General features: G+C 42.5%; 2 protein-coding genes and 1 pseudogene across 2 annotated transcripts in view; all 3 read left to right on the top strand.

The window, feature by feature from the left end:
- The first annotated feature begins 6,545 nt into the window (after positions 1-6,545).
- Positions 6,546-13,617, top strand: FUNDC1 (FUN14 domain containing 1). The gene is made up of 5 exons (XM_075263988.1): positions 6,546-6,617; positions 7,709-7,865; positions 9,822-9,897; positions 10,695-10,823; positions 12,965-13,617. Exons 1-5 carry the CDS (start codon positions 6,602-6,604, stop codon positions 13,040-13,042), a joined length of 456 nt encoding a protein of 151 aa, XP_075120089.1. The 5' UTR covers positions 6,546-6,601; the 3' UTR covers positions 13,043-13,617.
- A 3,180-nt stretch (positions 13,618-16,797) lies between these two features.
- Positions 16,798-21,750, top strand: part of EFHC2 (EF-hand domain containing 2) — a 51,493-nt gene continuing 46,540 nt past the window's right edge. The window contains exon 1 of the mRNA XM_075264017.1: positions 16,798-16,839. Within this exon, the coding sequence (XP_075120118.1) occupies positions 16,798-16,839 (42 nt within the window). The remainder of the gene's footprint in view (positions 16,840-21,750) is intronic.
- LOC142196429 (U2 spliceosomal RNA) lies at positions 17,613-17,737 on the top strand (annotated as a pseudogene).

The following is a 21,750-nucleotide window of genomic DNA, read 5'->3' as shown; positions in this document are numbered from 1 at the left end:
ATCTGCCCCAGTGTCATGCTGTTCTCTCCCCCTCTTCATCTGCCCCAGTGTCATGGCGTTCTCCCCCTCCATCTGCCCCAGTGTCATGCTGTTCTCCCCCCCTCCATCTGCCCCAGTGCCATGCCGTTCTCCCTCCTCCATCTGCCCCAGTGTCATGCCGTTCTCCCCCTCCATCTGCCCCAGTGTCATGCTGTTCTCCCCCCCTCCATCTGCCCCAGTGCCATGCCGTTCTCCCCCCTCCATCTGCCCCAGTGTCATGCCGTTCTCACACACACTCACCATTCCTCGTTCCCTCGCAGCTCTCTCCTCTCTCATACACATATTGTAGCCACGATGTGATGACGTCATCACATCGCGGCTACAAATGCCGGAGGCCCGGAGCTCAGCGTTAAAGCAGGAGCTGAGCTGTGACAGCTCCGGCTTTAAACGCCTATGCATTCAGCTCATCGGCGTCCTACCGCCGATGAGCCGAATACATAGGCGTTTAAAGCAGGAGCTGTCAGCTCCTGCTTTAACGCTGAGCTCAGTTGGAATCGGGACATGCCGACCGGGACCATTTTGTTAGGTCCCGGCCGCGCAGCGGGGCCCCGGGCGGTTGCCCGGCTCGCCCGGCCCTGGATCCGCCCCTGTTGCTGTCTGTCAATAATATATCATATAACCATACAAGTACATAGAAGGCTTTTTTCTTACATTGTAAGCTGTGAGATGTGCAGAATCTTTAGTCTTTGCAGACATGTATGAGACTGTGAGGAAAATCAGTCCCTCCTATCTGCATTCACTGTGAGAATGCAGATGGAATGCAGGAAAAAAACAGCAACATTTTTAATTAAAGCGCATTACATGTTGGTTCAGAATCACATGCTCTATGAAATGAAACTAAGTTGTCTGAAAAGTTAGTGACTATTTAATTCTGGAGTATCTTTTGACTGTATTCTGTAAAGTAGGTGTTCAAGGATATTTTAATCAATAGCCTTTCCTTGAGAGCTCCACTTCTGCTTTACAAGCCATGTAGAGCTCATCAAATATTTAGCCTGAAAAATCCCTTTATGCATATATCACCTTTTACAATTACTGACAAACAAAATAACACACTGAGGAATTGAATGAAACTTTGTATATGTAACTGATTACAACATTAGAGAGAAAAGGCTGCCTCTATCCTGGATAAAAGATGAAATATGTTTGAGCATGGAGGAATACAGGTTCCGCATGTTATCCTATGACACATTTGTCCATAGATATTGCAGCTGGGCCCAAAGCTCCTGCATACAGTGGCTTGCAAAAGTATTCATTGGAACTTTTTCACATTTTGTCACCTTACAACCACAAGCTTAAAAGTATATTTTTTTAGATTTTAAGTGATAGATCAAGATAAAGTAGCAGATAGTTGTGAAGTGGAGCGAAAATGATACAAAGTTTTAAAAATTTTAATCAAATAAAAATCTGAAAAATGTAAAGTGATACCCCTAAATAGAATCCATTGCAATCAATTCCCTTCATAAGTCACTTAATTAGTTTATAGAGTCCAGTTGTGCTTAATTCAGTAGAAATACACCTGTTCTGTGAAGGCCTCAGTGGTTTGTTAGAGAACACTAGTGAACAAACAGCATCATGAAGACCAAGGAACTCACCAGAGCGTTCAGAGATAAAGTTGTGGCAAAGTTTAAAGGGGTTGTCCCATCACAAGGATCCTATCTATACTGCTTGATAATGTGGATGTAAGACTTTTCCTAAATACATTGCTTCAGCAAAACTGCTTTGTTTGTCCACTTTCTTCTTTTTTTTTTTTTTTGACACATCCCTTGACTTATCTGGTCATAAGTCAAGTGACGTATCTGCTGCTCTGAGGGGGGAGGGAGGAGGAGCTAAGTGCACGGGAGCGAGCCTGGAGGAGGGGAGGTAGTTTACCCTTTGGGGGGAAGGGACCGCCAATACAGACTGTGCCAGCGTCTACACTCCCCGGCATCCGCCTCTCTATTACAGCCTGCAACATCGCTATGTGCCTGCCTTGCATGAAGCCAGCAGCGGCAGGAGCGATGCTGCTATTCCAGAGGGGAGGGGGGGCGGAGGAGCAGAATAACAGGAGCTCCTGCCGCTGCTGGCTTCATGCAGGGCAGGAGCATAGCAATGTTGCAGGCATCTGTGCTGGCGTCTACACTCCCCGGCATCCGCCTCTCTATTACATCGTAAGCCGGGTCTGTAGTCGCACTGTGAAGGCTACACTGGTCTCACTATCTATGAGCGTGCACGCAGGACCAGCGGCATGTCGCCGCTGGCTTTGCACATGTAAACCCCGCCCACCAATGACGCAACAAAGCCGGAAGAAGAATTTACAGCAACGAAGACTGGTGAGTATGCGACGTGGGAATACCCCTTTAAATCAGGCTTAGGTTATAGAAACATATCCCAAGCTTCTAGCATCCCAAGGAGCACTATTTAATCCATCATCCAAAAATGGAAAAAGTATTCTACAACTGTAAACCTACCAAGACATGGCCATCCACTTAAATTGACAGACTGAGCAAGGAGCTCGCTGGTCAGAGAATCAGCCAAGGGGCTCATGGTCTCTCTGGAGGAGCTGCAGAAATTCACAGCTCTGGTGGGAGAATCTGTCCTCAGGACAACTACAAGTGCATCTCAATAAATGAGAATATCATCAAAAAGGTTTTTGTTTATTTTTTAGTAATTCAATTGAAAAAGTGAAATACTTATATTATATTGAGTCCTTACAAAAAGAACCTTTTCAAGTGTTTATTGATGTTAATGTTGATGATTATGGCCTACAGCCATGGAAAATCCAAAATTCATTATCTCAGAAAATTAGAATAATTAACCCAAAAGAGCTGCAAATGCTTCCTAAGCATTTAAAAAGGTCCCTTAGTCTGGATCAGTAGGCAACACAATCATGACTGATGTCCATAAGGCAGTTATTCACACACTCCACTAGGAGGGTAAGCCACAAAAGGACATTACTAAAGAAGCTGACCGTTCACAGAGTGCTGTATAAAAGCATATTAATGGAAAGATGAATGGAAGGAAAAAGTGTGGTAGAAAAAGGTGCACAAGCAACCGGAATAACCGCAGCCTTGATAGGATTGTTAAGAAAAGGCCCTTCAAAAATTTGAGGGAGATTCACAAAGTATGGACTGTTGCTGGAGTCAGTGCTTCAAGAGACACCGCACACAGATGTATCCAAGACATGGGCTACAAGTGTTGCATTCCATGTGTCAAGCAACTCATGACCAATAGACAATGCCAGAAGCGTCTTACCCGGGCCAAAGAAAGAAAGAACTGGACTGTTGCTCAGTGATTAAATTTCGCATTTTATTTGGAGAGTGGAGAGGCTACACACAATCCAAACTGCTTGAGGTCTAGTGAGAAGTTTCCACAATCAGTGATGGTTTGGGGAGCCATGTCATCTGCTGGTGTAGGTCCACTGTGTTTTATCAAGACCAAAGTCAGCACAGCTGTCTGCCAGGAAATTCTAGAGAACAAGCTTTTTGGAGATGGCATTTTCATTTTCCAGCACCTCTCCACACTGCCAAAAGTATCAAGATCTGGTTTAATAGCCACTGTATCACTGTGCTTGATTGGCCAGCAAACTCACGAAGATGAGACACCAGACCAAACAATTCAGATGGGCTGAAGGCTGCTATCATACAACCTGGGCTTCCATAACACCTCTGCAGTGCCACAGACTGATCGCCTCTTTGCAACATTGCCGCATTGATGTCATCATTCATGGAAAAGGAGCCCGACCAAGTATTGAGGGCATTTACTGGACAGACTTTCTATTTGGTCAACATTTCTTTGTTAAATAATCTTTTTACAGTTGGTCTTATATAATATTCTAATTCTAATTTTCTGAGATAATGACTTTTGGGTTTTCCTTTGCAATAAGTCATAATCGTCAACATCAACAGAAATAAACACTTGAAAAAGTTCATTCTGTTTGTAATGACTCAATATAATAAAAGGTAAGAGATGAATAGCCTTGATAAAGGCCATTCCTATGTGCTTATAGTTTAAAACGTGGTTTTTAATGATAGAGTCCCTTTAAATCAATCCACAATTTTAACACAATATGTTGTCACATTTAAGTCATGTTAATAAGCATGTATATCTAGAAAGTCAGAAACATTCTGAACTCAAGCTAGGTGTGTGTGCACCATATTTATGCCAGTATCTAGTTGTCATCACAGTAGTAACTCTGGGCCAGTGTTTCCTGTTCAAGTGTAATAGATTAGCGTTGCAAGTTGGACCTTCTGTTCACACATGAAAAACTGTGTGAGATTTATCAACTCCATACACCAAGAAACTGTGGTTCTACAACTTATTAATGACACTTGTGCCCTTGCCACTTTCCAAATATAGGGGGGAGTGTTGTTGGCAGACTATTGGCCCTGTGGGGAAGGTAGCTCGGTAGCAGCAGTGGTGCAGACCCAACCAGTCAAAGACAGGAACACAAAATATGCAGGAAACAGGTTTAATTTAGGAAAAAAAGAGGAAAATAAATAAACCTTGACTTCAGGTGCAAAATGAGCAAAATAAAATGCAGCCTTAACTTCAGGCAAAACAATAAGAAACTAAATCCTGTTTGTCTTAGCAACTAACTAAACAGTTATAATAAACTATACATGTGGCTTACTAACAACCACACAAACAAACCAATAAGCATTATACAGTCTCACCGAACTCAAAGTATCAGGACAGACCCAGAGACCTCCTCTCACTCCCTGGATCTGCCCTGAAGTACAGGCTCTGCAACTTCGTATGAGCCAGTAATGAGCCTATGACCCACACCAGGGCTGAGGCCTACTCCAGACCCATTCTGGACCACACATAGGTCAGAAATCTGGGGCTGATATAGTGAGACTCCAGCACTCTGCCTGTCACCTTCTCACAGCCCTAAAATGAATCATACCTGAAATGTACACCAGTCCCTGGCCAGCATAACCTTCAATTCTGGCACAAAAGGTCTCCCAAGTTACTTCAAAATTATTAAAAGGCAAAAAATGTGGGGGTAGCTGTAAAAGGACATTAAACTGGGGGTAATTGGAAGGGGACATTAATGTCCCCCTCTAGCTGCCCCCAGTTTAATGCCCCCCTCTGTCGCTAGTTTAATGTCACCTTCCAACTACCCATAGTTTAATATCCCAGGAGAGGGACTTTAACCCTTTCCCGCGCAGATCATATAGTTAACAGTGTCGTTTTAGTATGGCGCTGTAATCCCACAGACACAGGAGCTGTGCCCGTTGCATTGCTTTGAAGGTCGGGGCCAGCCTCCGAAGTCGGAAGATATTCTGACTCTGGTGGATTAACCCCATGGTTGCCGTGATTCTGTGCGGAGAACGCCATAAAAAAATATATATATATACTGCAGTGTGCAAATTAACATATTTTGGTCACTTTGCTTTTCCCAAAAAAATAACAATAAAAAAATCAAAAAGTCACATATAACAATAGAAAGGACAACTTGTCCCGCAAATAAAGAGCCCTGACATATCTCCATCAACAGTACAGTAAAAAGGTGTTTTCAAAAAGTGACGTTTTATTTGTAAAATCAGTAAAAAGTAATAAAAACCAATATAAATATAGTATCACTGTAATCGCAATGACCCGCCGGACAAAGCTACCATGCCATTTTTAATGTACAATCAACGGTGTAAGAACAAAATGCAAAAAATTATGACAGAACATTCTATGTACCCCAAAATGGTAGAAAATTAAAGTACAACTCGTCACGCAAAGAATAAGCCCTCACATAGCTATAGTGACAGAAAAATAAAAGGGTTATGAATTGGGAAGACGGAGAAGGAAAATACGAAAGAGATTAATACTATAGGGGCAATTGGAGGGGAACATTATAATGTAGGACCAATATACTGGGTGTACGAACACAGAGAAATGGATGTGTATGGGCGGGGTCATCACATAAATGGGTGGAGCTAATTTTGCATGCTGCATATTCTATCCTATGAAAGTGGAGCGGTATAGGTTATGTCACCCACTGTCTACTATCCAGCAAGGATTGCTGATGTCAGCGGCTGACTTGCAGGGTGTGGCATACAAACAGGGCACATGGCGCGTAAAAAGGGGTGTGTCCTAACATAATCATTCATTAATAATAATCGAGGTAATTGTGGATCAGATCAGAATTGTCCATCCCTGGTATAAGTGCAGGAATAATAATAACAGCCATGTTAGTTCATCTCCCGACATTCAATGAGTCTTTGTATGGCTTTATCAATAAGGCTAGATGTCTATTTATAACGCTATGTGCTTCCCCTTTAAGAGAGCTGCCGGTAGGCTATGCCACGTACTGTACGTATGCCGTTTGCCTCTTTCACACGTAAACCCCTCCCCAAACATTAGTGAACTAAACAAAGCTCTGCACAAAGCAACATGACAACATGACGTGTTCATCCCCTGTCCCATCCGCGCACTGATTCTAAGCTGCGTCACACATATCCCCACTGCGCATGCCCACCAGTTTAGACGTGGGCCGGCGGTTTTTGCGGAAGTATGGCACTGTGACGTAGCGGAACCCGGAAGTGTGCGTGACGTGCCTACGTCACTTACCAAAATACCAAGCGAAATTATGGCTGCCAGGAGAGGTGGGAGACAAGTGGGTCATTTGGGGGTGGGCTATTTGAACGTCCGGGTTTTGCTTCTTTTTGTCTTATGTTGGTCATTTATTCATAGGTTGTATGGATGTAACGTGGTCTACTCAGGAGCAGGGGCAGTCATACAGCCCTGTAACCTGCATAGGATAGTATCTATTACTGGGTGTGGGGGTAGTAATGTATCATAGCTGCCAGCAGGCTTATACTGTATGCACTATTGTGCCGGCCTCCGTGTACTGAGCTGCTATGGCCCACAGACTGGCACTTATACATGGGGTTTGTAGAGAGCACAGCTCACTTATAGGTGTGTATGTGACTGGGTTACACTGTATGGCACATTTACATTGCATGTGGTCCTAGAGCTCTGCTGCAGCTGCTACATGACCACAGCAAGGTCAGTTCATAAACCCCCCCCCCCCTCCCTAATGTTTGCACCAGATGTCTAATCAGAACAAAATGAAGTGAAAATTAACCACATAATGACTGTATTTACTTGTTTCCCCAACATTTGCATTTTTCTGACATTGCCATAACTTTTTTTTTTTTTGGTTAGGGGACGTGTACAAAAAAAAAGAAAAGAAAAACTCCTTTCCGGTCCCCAGCGTTCTGTTGTGCGTTGCCACAGTGCCGGAAGTCCTCAACCTTATATATGATTGCAGACGCCAGGCAGTGAACTCAGCAGTTGCTGTTAAGAAACTGTGTGATGTCACCACCCTCTCTCCAGTGATTGCTGAGGACACTCACTGGTCACGTGAGACTCAGGACTTCTAGCATTGTGGCACCAGAACGAGTCTGTATGGATAGCAGAGCAAGGGGGGATAGGCGAGTATGATTTTTAACTTAGCAATCAGTACAGTTAGCACTCAATATGGGCTCCTTGCTATTGGGTGGAAAGGTATGGATTGGAACAAAAAGTAAGGGACTGCCCACTTGACGGTACAGAGCCTAATTGTACTGAAACTAACAAAAATAATTGCTATGGGGGGCTATAGAAAAAATTCCAACGGTGCTGAAATTAGTGGAGTACTTTCTGGAACTTAAAGACAACTAATCTGCAGATTTTGTTGTTTTTCCTTTAAAAGATCCCAGCAGTGACGATGAATCCTATGAGGTATTGGACATCACAGAATATGCCAGACGTCACCATTGGTGGAGTCGAGTTTTTGGACGGAATTCTGGACCCTTGACAGAAAAGTATTCGGTAGCAACGCAGATTGTCATGGGTGGAGTGACAGGCTGGTAAGATGTGTTTTGTTATGTACTCTGAAGGGTAGCTGCATTTGGGCTTTCGTGGTCCAGAAAATGGCCATATTTTCCAGACTACACTCTGTCTAGAGACCTGGACTCACAGTATCAAAGTTCATTTCTGATTGGGGGCAACATGGTGGCTCAGTGGTTAGCACTGCAGCCTTGCAGCGATGGAGTCCTGGTTTCGTATCCCGCCAGGAACAACATCTGCAAGGAGTTTGTATGTCCTCCCCCATGTTTGCGTGAACTTCCTCCCATTCTACAAAAGACATACTGATAGGAAAAAAAAAAGTTCAGTTATGATAGGAGAGTAGTCCAGTGGTGAGGCAGTGATAACTAGAATACTCTGAGGCCAGGCCTTCGGACAGAGCGCAGTCCAGGAAGTATAGCCAATATATGGTCTTTTTTTTCCCAGACCATATAAACCTGTGTGCAGATGGTCTTAGGCTTTCTCCTAGTCATGATTCTGAAATGTAATTTTTTACTCCATATAGAATGACATTGTTAGAAGAATGCATCTCTGGGCCTAATATTGTGCATTAAAGTATTACAAGCTTAACTTCCCCAAGGTATATATATGGTTTCATGTAAGTAATGGTGTCAGTGGTGGCAATGAAAATCAACAATAATCCATCGCCTTTTCCTGGATACTTTGTTACTGGCATCTTTATCCTTTTCTGAAATGCTAATATAGAGCAGTATTGTGAAAGTCACAATGGCAGAGGCACAATGTAAAGAGCAGCAGTGAAAGTGTAAATCATTTTCTTTATATCTTCTGACTGTAGTTTGTTTCGTGTTCCATTGTGCGTACGTGACTAAGGGAATTGCCATCTTGCTCCTTTGCTACAAGCACTTTTCAGATTTTTATTTATACCACGTATTATTATCGTTCCACTTCGCAATTATCTGCTACACATTATTTTCATGGTGACAGGTTCCTGTTTAAAGGGAGTTTGCCGGTTATATAGAGGTGATTTTACAGTTTCCAAATATGCAGATTCAGCTGTACAAAGTACAATGGTTAGGTCTATAGCCAATATACTGCTGACAGGCTCTCTTTTAAAGGTAATGTGTCAACATTTTGTCACTTTACAACCACAAACATAAATCTCAATGTATTGAGATTTTAATTGATAGCCCAACACAGATATCTGCCCAATAGCAGATAATTGTGAAGTGGAACAAAAATGATACATGATACATCTGAAAAGTGCTTGTAGCAAAGGAACAAGATGGCAATCTCCATAATCACATACGCACAATTGAATACAAAACTAACTACAGTCAGAAGATTCCCAAATTCCCGTTAATGATATAGTGCCTTTCTTGGTTTTTCTCATTTTTTTGTCATAAATTCCCTAAACTTTTGCCACACCCTCTTTTCAGAAAGTGGAGAGGGCAGCACAAGAAATGGATATTTAGTGAATTCTGAGATTGAGAATTCATTTCATTCATCTGATTCTGGTCTCCTTTGTGACGAGAAGTTTGATTTCAGACCCCATGTAGATAACTAGGCCATTGCAAGAATATATGAAATCACTCTGCCACATGTAAACTTATCTTTGGACTCTTTGACAAAAAAAAAAATTAATTTAGAGCATAAATTACAGTTTTACTGCTGCTACCTCTTTCTTCTCAGATTCATATGATTCACATTGTGTGTAAATGTTCACATTTCTGTAGGTATAAGCTCCGTAACAGATCTGCCACGATCATTTTTGCATCCAATTGATTTATTATTGGTCCATTACTTTTTGTTTTCCATTACTAAAATTGCCTGCCTTGCTATACCTGCTATACTATCAAACTGTCAAAAAGCAACACAAACCTGGCAGAGAAGTGTGAACACAACCTAATAAATAAGTCTAGCTTTATTTACCTTAATTTTATATTTCGACAAGGTCGCATATCAGACCTGTACGTTATTTGTGCTTTGGTTTCTTTCAGGTGTGCAGGGTTTTTGTTTCAGAAAGTTGGAAAACTTGCAGCGACTGCAGTTGGTGGCGGCTTTCTTCTGCTCCAGGTAATACAGTCATGTTCTGAGTGCCCAGAAAAGACTTTTGTTTTGTTCTTAGCAACATATCCATTAGTCCTCTTTTATTAAATGTAAACTAAGATTACAAAAAAACTAGTTTGGTTCATTTGGATAGAATTTACAGTAAACATTTATTTATACAGGAATAAAGCTGGAGTAAATGTTGTTTAGTTCAGGCTGAGTTAACACCTACAGGGCAGCTTGACACCTTTTTTTTCTAGCCAAAGTTAGGAGGTGGTACTGTATAATACTTTACTCCCATTGGCTTCCCCTTATGTCTTTGTTAAAAAAAAAAGATAACATCCATGTCTACTGTGTAGTTTTAGGTTGAATCCTCATGTGGTGTAAAAGCCATAGCAAAAACCACAGAGTTTTAAAGTCCTTGCAATGCCATCAGTATAGGTAAAATGGAAACAGAAAGTCCACATAGGAAAATTCTGCAGATTTTCTGTGAAAAATGCTGCGGGAAAAACCGTGATGTGTTTCCACTGCAGTTTTTCCTGCAGCAGTTTTTTCACTGCGGGATGCTACGTGGGGCCTTAGCCTTAATGTGGCTTTCCTAACTATTCTGTGCAGTAGTCTTTTATTTCCTGGACCTGTACTTTTCCACTGTACATTGTTCTTTCCTGCCTTAGGGGTGGTCGGCAGGGAGGCTTTTGGTGGATTTTGCATATTTGAAAATCTTAACAAAAATCATCTGATTAAAGAAAAGGAGATCTGTCCTGGTGGTAGAGAGATCACTAGAATTATATTTCTTCACTTTATTTTGTGTTTTCTCTTTCTAGATTGCAAGTCATGGGGGTTATATACAAATAGATTGGAAGCGAGTTGAGAAGGATGTAAACAAAGCAAAGAGAAAGATCAAGAAACAAGCAAATAAGTCAGCACCAGAAATTAACACTTTAATTGAGGAGGTAAAGAAATGGTTATGAAACATTTACTTTACATATCACTTGTTCACGTAGATAAATTTCGAGATGATTTTGAGGCAGATTCTACCTAAAAACTGGCTCTATATTCTGCCTGAAATCTACCTTCCATTCATTTCAATGCGAGACGGATGCAGAAAAAAGAAGCATTCTGCTTGTTCTTCAGGTACTCTCTGCCTTAGACTGCCATTTAAATGAGTGGGTAGCAGATTTTGGAACAGATTTTCAGAATCTGCATCAAAATCTGCTTCAGGCCAGTGCCCCATGTGGTGGAAACACTGCAGAAAAAAAAGTTTTAAAGTCACAACTAAGTGACTTTAGTGACTCTAGCGAATCCTATCCCTACTTTGCAGAGAAATACACACAGCGAATATGCTACAATTTCCAAAACCGTTGCAGTTGCAGCATGTCATTTACAATGCCTGTGATTTCCCTACAGGTATAATGGAAGCAGACAGTCCACAGAAGAAACCTTTGTGGACTTCCTGTAAAAAGCACTGTGGGAAAAAACTCAATGCATTGTCACCGCATTTTTTTCCTGCAGCACTTTATTTTTTCCCGCTGTGGGACGTTACATGAGGCCTTAACCTCAAATTCCCGAAGCAGAAATTTTATGCTTGACTACGTCAGCGTCAAATTCTTCCATGTGAACTCAAATGCAGGACACCATTTTGTTGTTTTTCTAGAGGATCTGTTAGTTCCTAAAGGAATTCTATCATTAGAATACCATTTTTAATCTACACGTAGGAATTGCCTTAAAAAAGGCTATTCTTCTCTTAACTTTATTATTCTGATCTGTGCCGACGTTCTTGAGAAATATCATCTTTCTTCCCTATGTAAATGAGCTTTCTCGCAGCATTGGGGGCGTTCACTTGTGCTCAAACAGAACTGGGAGAGTCCCCAGTGCTTCTTGAAAACTCTTCAGTGTCGGTCTCTGTTTTCTTCTTCGTCTTCTTCTCTCGTGCTCCTCTTCTCTTCATCCAAAAGCGCCAACTGTGCATATCCGTCGGTCATTTTCCTGTGGCCTCTCCCATTCGGCCACAGGAAAATGGCCGCCGGCCATGCGCAGTCGGTGCTTTTGGATGAAGAGAAGAAGAGCGCGAGAGAAGGAGGCGGAGAAGAAGACAGGTGGAAAAATAGGTCTAAGAGAAGGTGCCCAATAATTATTTCATAAAAAATAAAATGATTTACTAAAAATAGACATGTCAGGAAAGTGAACAGGTTCTTTATATACCGTATTTTCCGGACTATAAGCCGCACATAAAAACCTACGATTTCCTCAGAAATCGTAAGTGCGGCTTATAGTCCGGTGCGGCTTATATATGGATGGAAGCGGCGGCAAAGACTGCGTGCCGCTTCCATACATACATAAAAGGCACCGTAAGGGTGCATTCACACTACCGAACGCCGGCATGTATCACAGCCGTACACGCCGGCGTTACAGCAGGGCTGCCGGACACTTCCTATTCATTTCTATGGGAGCAGGCATGCGAGCGCTCCCCATAGAAATGAATGGACAGACACTTCCCATTCATTTCTATGGGAGCCGGCATGCGAGCGCTCCCTATAGAAATTAATGGAAAAAAGCAGTCCATTCATATATCATAATGCTTCTACTGCGCATGTGCCCTGGCCATTATCAGCTTGCGAGCGCCGGAGGAGGACGGAACATCGGAGGAAGAGGAGGCCTGAATGCCCGCCCACCCTACACCGCTCGGTAAGTTTCACATTCTGTTTCAGGCTTTTATTTTAAAATGGGGGGGGGGGGGGGGTGTAGTTTAACCTAACGTTTACGGTTGGGCTCTATCAGCATGATTTTGCTGATAGAGCCCCTCCTCCAATAGAAGCGGCTGGCACGCGGGGGGTTAAGCGGCCGCTGGCAAAGTCTGCCTGCCGCCGCTTTCAATAAGATATAATGCGCACCGGACTGCGGCTTATAGTCCGGTGCGCCTTATATATGAACCGAGACGGACTATAAGGCGCTCATGGGCAATGCGGCTTATAGTCCAGTGCGCCTTATAGTCCGTAAAATACGGTACTTGATTTTTTAAAGTCATTTTATTCAATAAGTTTTTCACTTTTAATGGAATTTATTCATCATTCAAATTTTTTTTTGTCTTTTGCAGTCACAAGATTTTATCAAACAAAACATAGTAGTGTCAGGGGGATTTGTCGGAGGATTCTTACTAGGCCTTGCCTCTTAGAAAGCTGCATGGATGCGGACAGTGAAAAGTGTTACAAAGAATTGAAAACGGTGGAAGTGAATGGAAGATGCCTGTCTGCTAACAAAGATGCCTTGTTCTGTTTCTTTTCTGTAGGGTGGTTTTCTTGTAAATGCTTACTTACATGAAGGGCTTGCAAAAAGCTCATGTCACAGTCTGCACAAACATCTCCAGATTGAACTTTGTAAATGTTATACAAAAACGTGGTTTCTCCAAATTCTCTTCATCCACTGACATTGATTCAATTCACAAGCCGTTTTCTTTTTTTTTTTTTTATTCTATCATGAATGTCATGATAGGCCTAAAAAGTTCATGTTAGCATCCATAAATCCCTTTTTTTATATTTATTTAACTGTGTGCGATTTTTTTTTTTGTTTGTTTTGTTTTGTTCTTGACTAGTGCCAAAACTATGTACTGTAATTGGCAGTCAGAGCCCTGTTGGTGAATGTTACTCTTAACGAAAAAACTAAAAAAAAAAAAATACAACAGATTATACTGTGCAATAGATCATTATGAAAGAATAGACTAGAAGTTGCAAAAATAAAATGTATAATTTAGTTTTGTGTAGATTGTTTATTTATTATACTTTGTCATAAGGCTCCTTATACAATATATGCAAATAACGCTCATTGATTTTTGATCAAATGGTTAAGTTGCGGTGTTAATGATCTAAATTAAGTACAAAAAGTCATTCTTTATGTGCACCTGCAAAAGTACAATGAGCCATGTCAAAATTCTGTGCAAAAAAGTTTCTTGTAGCACCAAATGAAAATTTATAGTTCATGTTTGCAATACAGTTACTAAAATTAATTCATGATGTGGGCATAAGTCTCCAAACGCTGGGGGCCCAATCGCAATGTTCACAGTTAGTCAGGAGGATGGGGGAACCAGAAGTCCTACTAAGGCTTCCTTGTGAATGGCGCGCCAGTACACTTCCATGACCAGTGCTCCAGGCACTTCTGTGGGGCTGTGGGCGCATTACTGTCCTGGCAGCCCCATATAAGTGAATGGCATGCCAGTGAAGCAAGCGTACTGGTGCTTCATTCACAAGGAGGAGGCCTTAGGGGACTTTTCGATCCTCTGTTTTCCTAATCACTGAGGACCTGGCAATCAGGTCCTCAGTGACTGGACATTTATTCCCTATCCTGTGGATATTGCTAAGTGTCCGTAGCAGCCCAACCCCTTTTAAAAGAATTCTATCATTAGAATACCCTTTTTTAGCGAAATACTAATCTAACTAAATACTTACCTTGATTACTATTCTGATTCGTGTCACCGTTTCTGAGAAATTTCTTCTTTCTTCCTTATGTAAATGAGTTTTCAGACAGCTCTGGGGCGTCCCCTGTACTTTCTGAAAACTGTCCAGCAAAGCCTCTGTCTTCTTCTCCAGACTGCCTCTGCTCTCACGCTCCCATTGCGTCTTCATCCGAACAGGAGAGGCATCAGGAAAATGGCCGACGGACATGCACAATCGGCGCTTTTGGATGAAAACGTGATATGAAAGAAGAGGCAGTCTGGAAAAGAAAACAGAGGCATCACTGGAGAGTCCTCAAACAGTACAGGAGATGCCCCCTGGGCTGTCTGGAAACTCATTTACATATGGAAGAAAGAAAGCGCTTTCTTGCTGCTGCCTGCTACGTGGGGCTTTAGCCCAAGAATGCTTTCAAAAGTAGAAGTGTTAATAATTAGTTTTTGTAAATTAACAAAATGAAGTGAATGAACATTAGAAATTGAAATCATATCAATATTTGGTGTGACCGCCCTTTGCTGTGTAGTCAGTAGGGTGAATTATCGACGACGCTAGTTTTCAACAATACGACTCCTTCTCTGACTTGTTCACTAATGGCTGGCAGGCATTGTCAGTAGTAGTAAATCTCTGATACATTAAAACGCTACTGATTTGAATGAAAGCAAATCTGTAACAAACTATGTATCACTACAATTATACTATATTAATAATTTTAATTTAATAATTTTATTTTGAGTTAAAATATTTTAGTCAAAATTAGTCCTTACTCCAACTGCACAGCCCTGCTTCTCAGTACACTTGCACACAGATTATAAAGGAACTCAGCCGAGAGGTTGTTCCAGACATCTTGGAGAACAAATCACAGATTGTGTGTAGATGTAAGTGTACTCAAATCCTTTTGTCCTTTCTTATTATATCTGATAGGCTCTACTATGATGAGATCAGGGATTCTGTGGGCCATATCATCATTTCCAGGACTCCTCCTCCAAAGGTGGTCACATTGATTTGGCTTGGCCATGCAGTCCATGCCATGCTAGTGTTGTTACACTGCTGAACGCTTCCAGAGGATTAACTCTTTAGATGTTGTGTTCAATAGTGAAGACCCCCAGGCCTGTCATGGTAATATTGCTATTAATGCCTCTGGGTACATGCTGCAAGCGAAAGGTTAAAGGGGTATTTCCATAACTCTTGTTCTGCAGCCTGCAGGGCTCTGTGCTCTCTTCACTTCCTGGATTTCTTGGCACATTGGTTGGTGGGGTTTCACTTGCTCTGCTATCTGCTATGCATTACCACAGTATGAAGCTGATGTGGGAACTGATGTAGTAGAGCTGGATTTGAGTCAGCTTGCATTACATACAGAGGTAACAGACTCCTTATCTCAGACCTTATTAGCCAAATTCAATTAAACCGGCTGATAGGTGGAAAAGCTGAAGATAGACAGCATAGTAATCCTGGAGCTCTCACCTCCCCTATCTGAGGAGATCTGTTGCTTGTCAGCCCCTCCCTCCCCCTGAGAGCAGGCAGCTAAGTCCCTTGAGAAATGAGCAGGTAAGCCCAGTGGCCATAGAAATGCAGTGTCAACAATGAAGTGAATAAATTAAGATAGCGGCCAAACAAAGCAGTTTTGATAAAGCAATGTATTTAGGAAAAGTCTTAAATCCACATAAACTAGCAGTATAGATAGGATGCTTTTCATGAGACAACCCCTTAAAAGCCTTGGATGAGTAATCAAACCATCGTATATTCAAGGTTTCCATTTTTTTTTTTTACACATAGTTAAACCCTTTATCAAGAATAAGATATATATATATATATATCTTCCTCCGATGTCCTCAGGTCCCGTCTTCCTCCGGCGCTCGCGAACGGACTTTGATGGCCTGGGCGCATGCGCAGTAGCATGCGGCTTCTACTACGGCTACTGCGCATGCGCCCAGGCCATTTTTTTTTTTTCATCAATGTTCGTCGTGAGCGCCGGAGGAGGACGGGACCGGAGGACATCGGAGGAAGAAGAGGCGTGGATGAAGATGAAGACACACCCTGAATGCCCGCCCAGCGTGCACGATCCGTAAGTAGAGCACATTCTTTTTTAGGTTATTATTTTAAAACTGGGGGGTAGTTTAATATAACTTTTATGGTGCCTGAATAGCCTTTTTAAAGGCTATTCACGCATATGTGGGGCTCTAGCAGCATGATTTTGCTGATAGAGCCCCTTTAATTGAAACTGCAAGGGGTTAAGTTCTTTATATGTCACTTTTTTATTGGTTAAATGGTATACTTTACAGTGACAATGTTTTGTGTAAACAATTCCTCTGAGAGCACTGCTGACCTTGTTAAATAAAGTTGCATAATGAAAAAAATGGTTGAGTAGACAACCAGTTACTAGGTAACCATCATGAAAACAAAGCTGTCTCCATGGTGGTAGCAGCTCAGTGACTTACACTCCAGACACGACTGCTGCACACTGTGAGAGCCTGGACTGCGGATCACCATGGCTCTGCCGCTCCTGCCAGGAAACTCCTTTAATCGCAACGTAAGTATAAACTGTAAGCAGCAGCAATATTCAGATCTGCCATATAACCAGGAGAGTAGTAATAATTAATATTAGTAGTAATAACTTTATATTAATCATTGTATTTATATAGTGCTAACATTCCATATCACTTTACAGGACAGGCATCAGACATTACAGTGTTACTAAATATTTAACATCTCAAACAATAGGAGTGCGTGCCCTGCTCACAAGAGCTTACAATCTATTCTATACTATTAATAGTAACTTTATTAATATCTTCACCATGCTGTATAAGTTATCTATTTGTGGTTTACAAGTGATTCCCCAACTATCATTTTGAGTATAACTTCTGGGTATGAGGAAAATGCTGGGAGTTGTCGTCTGTCAACAGGTAATAAGACCTAGGTTACAAACCTGTGACTGTTCTGTAAAGCCTAATACAGATTAGTTTATCTGTCGTTTTTAGTGCTTGTTTTTGTTTTGCAAAGCTCTGCTTTTAACACTGTACTGTTCACAAAGGGTTAAGGGCCCGTAGAGATGAGCGAACACTGTTCGGAACAGCCGTTCCGAACAGCACGCTCACAGAACGCTCCCATAGAAATGAATGGAAGCCGTCGGCACGCGGGGGGTTAAGCGGCCGGCCAGCGGCAAAGTCTGCGTGCCAGGTGCTTCCATTCATTTCTATGGGAGCGTGCTGTGAGCGTGCTGTTCGGAACAGCTGATCCAAACAGTGTTCGCTCATCTGTAGATAAATCTCAACCTGACATTCAGGTGTTCTGTGTGTAGTTTTGGATGCTTCTCGGCCTTTTGGCTAAGATCAAGTGTAGTATCTGTTCTTATCAGAAGTAGTTAGTAGGCGAAACTGCTGGTGAGCCGGGTCCGCGACCAGTCATAGCAGGAGTAGGCCGAAAGCTATGGAGATCTGAACGGAGAACCACTTGAGGCGTTGTTGATGGGGGACGTGGTTAGTACGCCGGCTCCGCCAGTGGTTTTAGCGTCGGGCCACTGTAGGGAGCTGGCAGAACGCCACTGACGCTGTCAACACGACCACCAAGGGGGACAGGATGCTCCCTTGGGGATCTTACCATGGGTCGGTGAAGCGCTCGAAGGTCTCTGGTGTCGTGCCCTGGGGGTTGAGTGGCCCCCAGGGTGCCTTAAATCACTGGGCGTGGGAAACCCACTGATTTGGGCACTATTGCGTGGCACTGGATTACACCATTTGAGCACACCACTCCTTAATGCCTGGTTTACCAGCATTGGAGTAATTTTTATAGATCCGGCGGTAAACCGGGCTCTGAAAGGGCACTTTACCACTTATTAAGTGTTTTTCTCACGTTTTTTATTTTCACTCTGTCACCTTTTTGTGTGTCGACGAAGGGATGCTGTACCCTTTTGGGACGCTTCCTGACGGTGTCTGGGGATGAGGCCTGTAATGGGTCTCTCCCCTCTTTCAGCTGACCTGTCCTGGGGAACCAGGGCAGGCGCAGACTTCTTGCCTGAGCCAAGGAGTATCTCTGGTGGTGGCAGCCCGGAGAGAAACTTGGCGACTGGTAATCCTGAGTACCCTTGGTGGTGGCAGCCCGAGGGGAAAACGGATGTGTTGGTAGGGCCATCCTGCTCCGGCAGATGGCCCTTTCGGATACTCGACCCCACTCGGTCACCTTTTGGTCCTTGTGGGGAAGAGTTTGAGTCAGGAACCTCTCTCCCCTTTAGGGGAAGGGCGCGTTTTTTGGCGAGCATCCTGGGCACGTTTTTTTTAGTGTGGCACCCACACTTTTTTCGTGCACTTGGTGTTTTGATTGGCACAGACGGAGACCTTCGATAAAAAAAGTGTGTAGTTTTGGATGCTGTCACACCTCAGTAATGCTAAGGTTCCTGAATTGGGGAGGATTATTTTACAGATTTTCTAAGACTACAGCAGCGTGGTCTTCATTGTTTCCACTTGCATGTTCTTTGGGAGGTTTGATGCTTGCTAGGGAACTGCTCCTGGTTCTTAAAAGAAAAGGTGACATGTCTCAGTGAGGCTATGGGGCATATTTATGAAGACTGGCGTTTTGAATGTCAGTCTACATATCCCCTGAACCAATGAGACATACGCTGGGTTCACACCTGCGTCTGGGGTCTCCGTACTATGGTTTCCGTCTTCTGCATGGCAGAATGGGTGAGAAAGTCTCCTGCAGGCTTCCGTCTCCTGCATCTGTTTTATGCAGGAAACGGAAACCTGCAATAAGGACCGACGACGCAGATGTGAACGAGCCCATACAGAAATACATTTTTGGCAGTTTGCAGCTAGAGTAGATTTCATGGATCATTTATGCCTATAAACTGGTATAAGTGATCATAAATCTGGTGGGGACGGTGGGCCATACCATGCCTCTCACCACACCATCTTCCAGGAAAGTGACAAGGGTAGTAAAAAAGTGGAAGTCACAAATGTTCATGCAAAAATCATGCAAAAATCTGGTTTGCATCCAAATTTGCAATTTTTTCATGCCTTGTACACCAAATAAATGTCATACAAGGCATGATAAATCTTACATAGTTGTAAAATGCTGTGTTTTCGCAACGTGGGGCCTTAGCCTTAATGTTTGGGTGCTAGAAAGCTGACAGTGCTTGTAAGTGCTACAGGCTTGTTATGTGGGAGACAAATTTGTATCTATTTGCTTAGTTGAAAAGTGTTGAAGAAGAAGTAACTTTCCAAAACAAAAAACCGTCAAACATCATCTCTTCATTACAACAGAATCAAAATGGCGCTGGCATTGAAATATGCAATTTTTTGATGTGTGGACTTTTTTCAATAGTAATCCAAATATTTAGGATAATAATGAAAAACTCTATTCAACTCAATAAAAAAGCTAAATTGGTTTATTTTTATGGAGGCTGCCGTGCCTGTGTAATATTGTATCTGCTTACATAACACATTGGTTCACAGTTTTTTCCTCCCCGTCCAATTTTATAGTTATTATTAAAAGTTATGTTTTAGCTTTCACACATTTCTATTCCCTTTGGCGGCTAACTTTTTTTTCAATAAGTTTTTTTTTTTTTCATGCCAACACTGTGGCATCAACAGTGTGGTTTAGTGGAATGTGGTGGACTAGGCTACAAGACGTTTGGTTGACTAGTGGCAGTGGGGGTGTTCGTGGCAGCACAAGTGGCAGTAAAGTATGGATTAATACATTTTTTGGGCTGTGGCTGCTGCCACTCAAAACATCAGTGGTCTATGAAAGTCAGGTATTGCCCATGTCCATATATGCCACGTTTTGACAGTGGTGTGCACCTTTCCCTAGACTGACTTAACCAAGGAAAGGTCCAAATTATCTGAAACATGGTGATGTGAAGCAGGGACGTCTTGCCAGGAAGAAATAGAAATAATGGTGGCTATGTATTGTTCATTGAGGTTGAGCACAAGCCATCAGGTGTCAAAAACATAGTGGAATGCACTAAGTGGTACAGTGGGACTGCACCACCAGCAGCGTGGATAGGTGTGATTTAAGTTGTACAATCACTGGTTGACATATTGTTGTTTCCTGAACACACATTCCCTGTGTCCATGGAGGCAGAAGCTCAGTGACTTACACCATATACACGACTGCTGCATATTGTGACAGCCAAGACTGCGGATCACCATGGCCTTGCCGCTCTTGCCACTCCTTTAACTGCAATGTAAGTATAAATTTCCAATATGAAGCTCTAACCAGCAGCTAGTTTCATCTCATTTGTTAATGTATACTCTTCAATGTAAAGCGAAATGCCTGGGCAGCACTCTACCAATAGTAACATTTTATTGGCTGCACGTTCCGGATGGGACTGACCACTTTCCCAAGAAATCTTTGCCTAAGAAAAAGTAGAACAGCACAACAATTGTGGTTTTGCTTGTTTAGGTCTAAGGCCCCACCTAGCGGGCTACAGCAAAAAACGCATCTTAGTTTTTCACACCACTGCTTTTTACAGAAAGTTTGCAGAGGTTTCCATTATATCTATAGAATAACCGCCGACATTTCTGTAGGTAAAATTGACATGCTGCAATTTCCAAAACTGCAAATGTTTTGGAAATCACAGCGTTTCTGCTGTGCGTATTTTGATGCAATGTATGGATGGGATTTACTATAATCCCATCTACTTTGTAGAGACTGTAAAACGCTGCAGGGGGCCCCGGCCTAAGATATACTTTTATTGTGTCACACACCACATAGATATAGGTTTTTCATACATGTTATAGATGGTTTCATTGTCAAGCAAAATTTTGGGAGACAGCCCTTATCAAATGTTAGTATGGGGCCATGAAAATCAGACGATGGGAGAGGGGATAATGTCTGCACCAGAAGTGTTGGTGCTATATTGAGCGAGAAGTAAGGTATGCACACATCATCTAGTGACTCTCAGTGTTAAAAAAAAACAAACTATCTTCATTATTTATTAAATGTTATGGACACAGTTAGCATGAACACTGGGTAATGGTCACTGGCTGTGTTCACGCTACGTTATGGTACTCATTCAATGTATATAGATCAAGAGTTGCATTGAATGAAACTCTCAATAAATTATCATCCAAATAAAGCAGCACACTCAGTAGGGTCTATTCTATGTTGGTGTGCCTGTATTAGTGCAGTATTTGTTTTCCTACATGTTAACATACTCTACTTTGCAGGGGCGTAACTACCAGGGTAGCAGCTGTAGAGGCTGCCACAGGGCCCAGGACATTAGGGGGGCCCGGTGGGCCCCTAATGTTTTTATTTTTTTAACACGCCGTTACCTGCTGGAGTAACTCCAGCAGGTAACAGGCCCTATTTACATACCAATCCTCGCTTCTGCTTACAGGAAGCGGAGGAGGCTGTGAGCAGGAGCCCCACAAACACCACTATCATTATACTCAGGGGGTCTTTACAGACTTCCGAGTATAATGATCGGAGTGCTAGGAGAGGTGAGAGA

Source organism: Leptodactylus fuscus, chromosome 2, assembly GCF_031893055.1.
Source record: "Leptodactylus fuscus isolate aLepFus1 chromosome 2, aLepFus1.hap2, whole genome shotgun sequence".
In the NCBI taxonomy this organism is placed as follows: Eukaryota; Metazoa; Chordata; class Amphibia; order Anura; family Leptodactylidae; genus Leptodactylus; species Leptodactylus fuscus.
Note: the sequence above shows the minus strand (reverse complement) of the source record. Positions and strands in the feature narration are given on the sequence as shown.

Bases quoted from the DNA above. Each gene is read 5' to 3' on its own strand.
- FUNDC1 (XM_075263988.1), top strand. The intron at 9,898-10,694 runs GTAATACAGTCA...TTCTCTTTCTAG, and splicing joins GCGGCTTTCTTCTGCTCCAG to ATTGCAAGTCATGGGGGTTA. The intron at 10,824-12,964 runs GTAAAGAAATGG...TGTCTTTTGCAG, and splicing joins TTAACACTTTAATTGAGGAG to TCACAAGATTTTATCAAACA.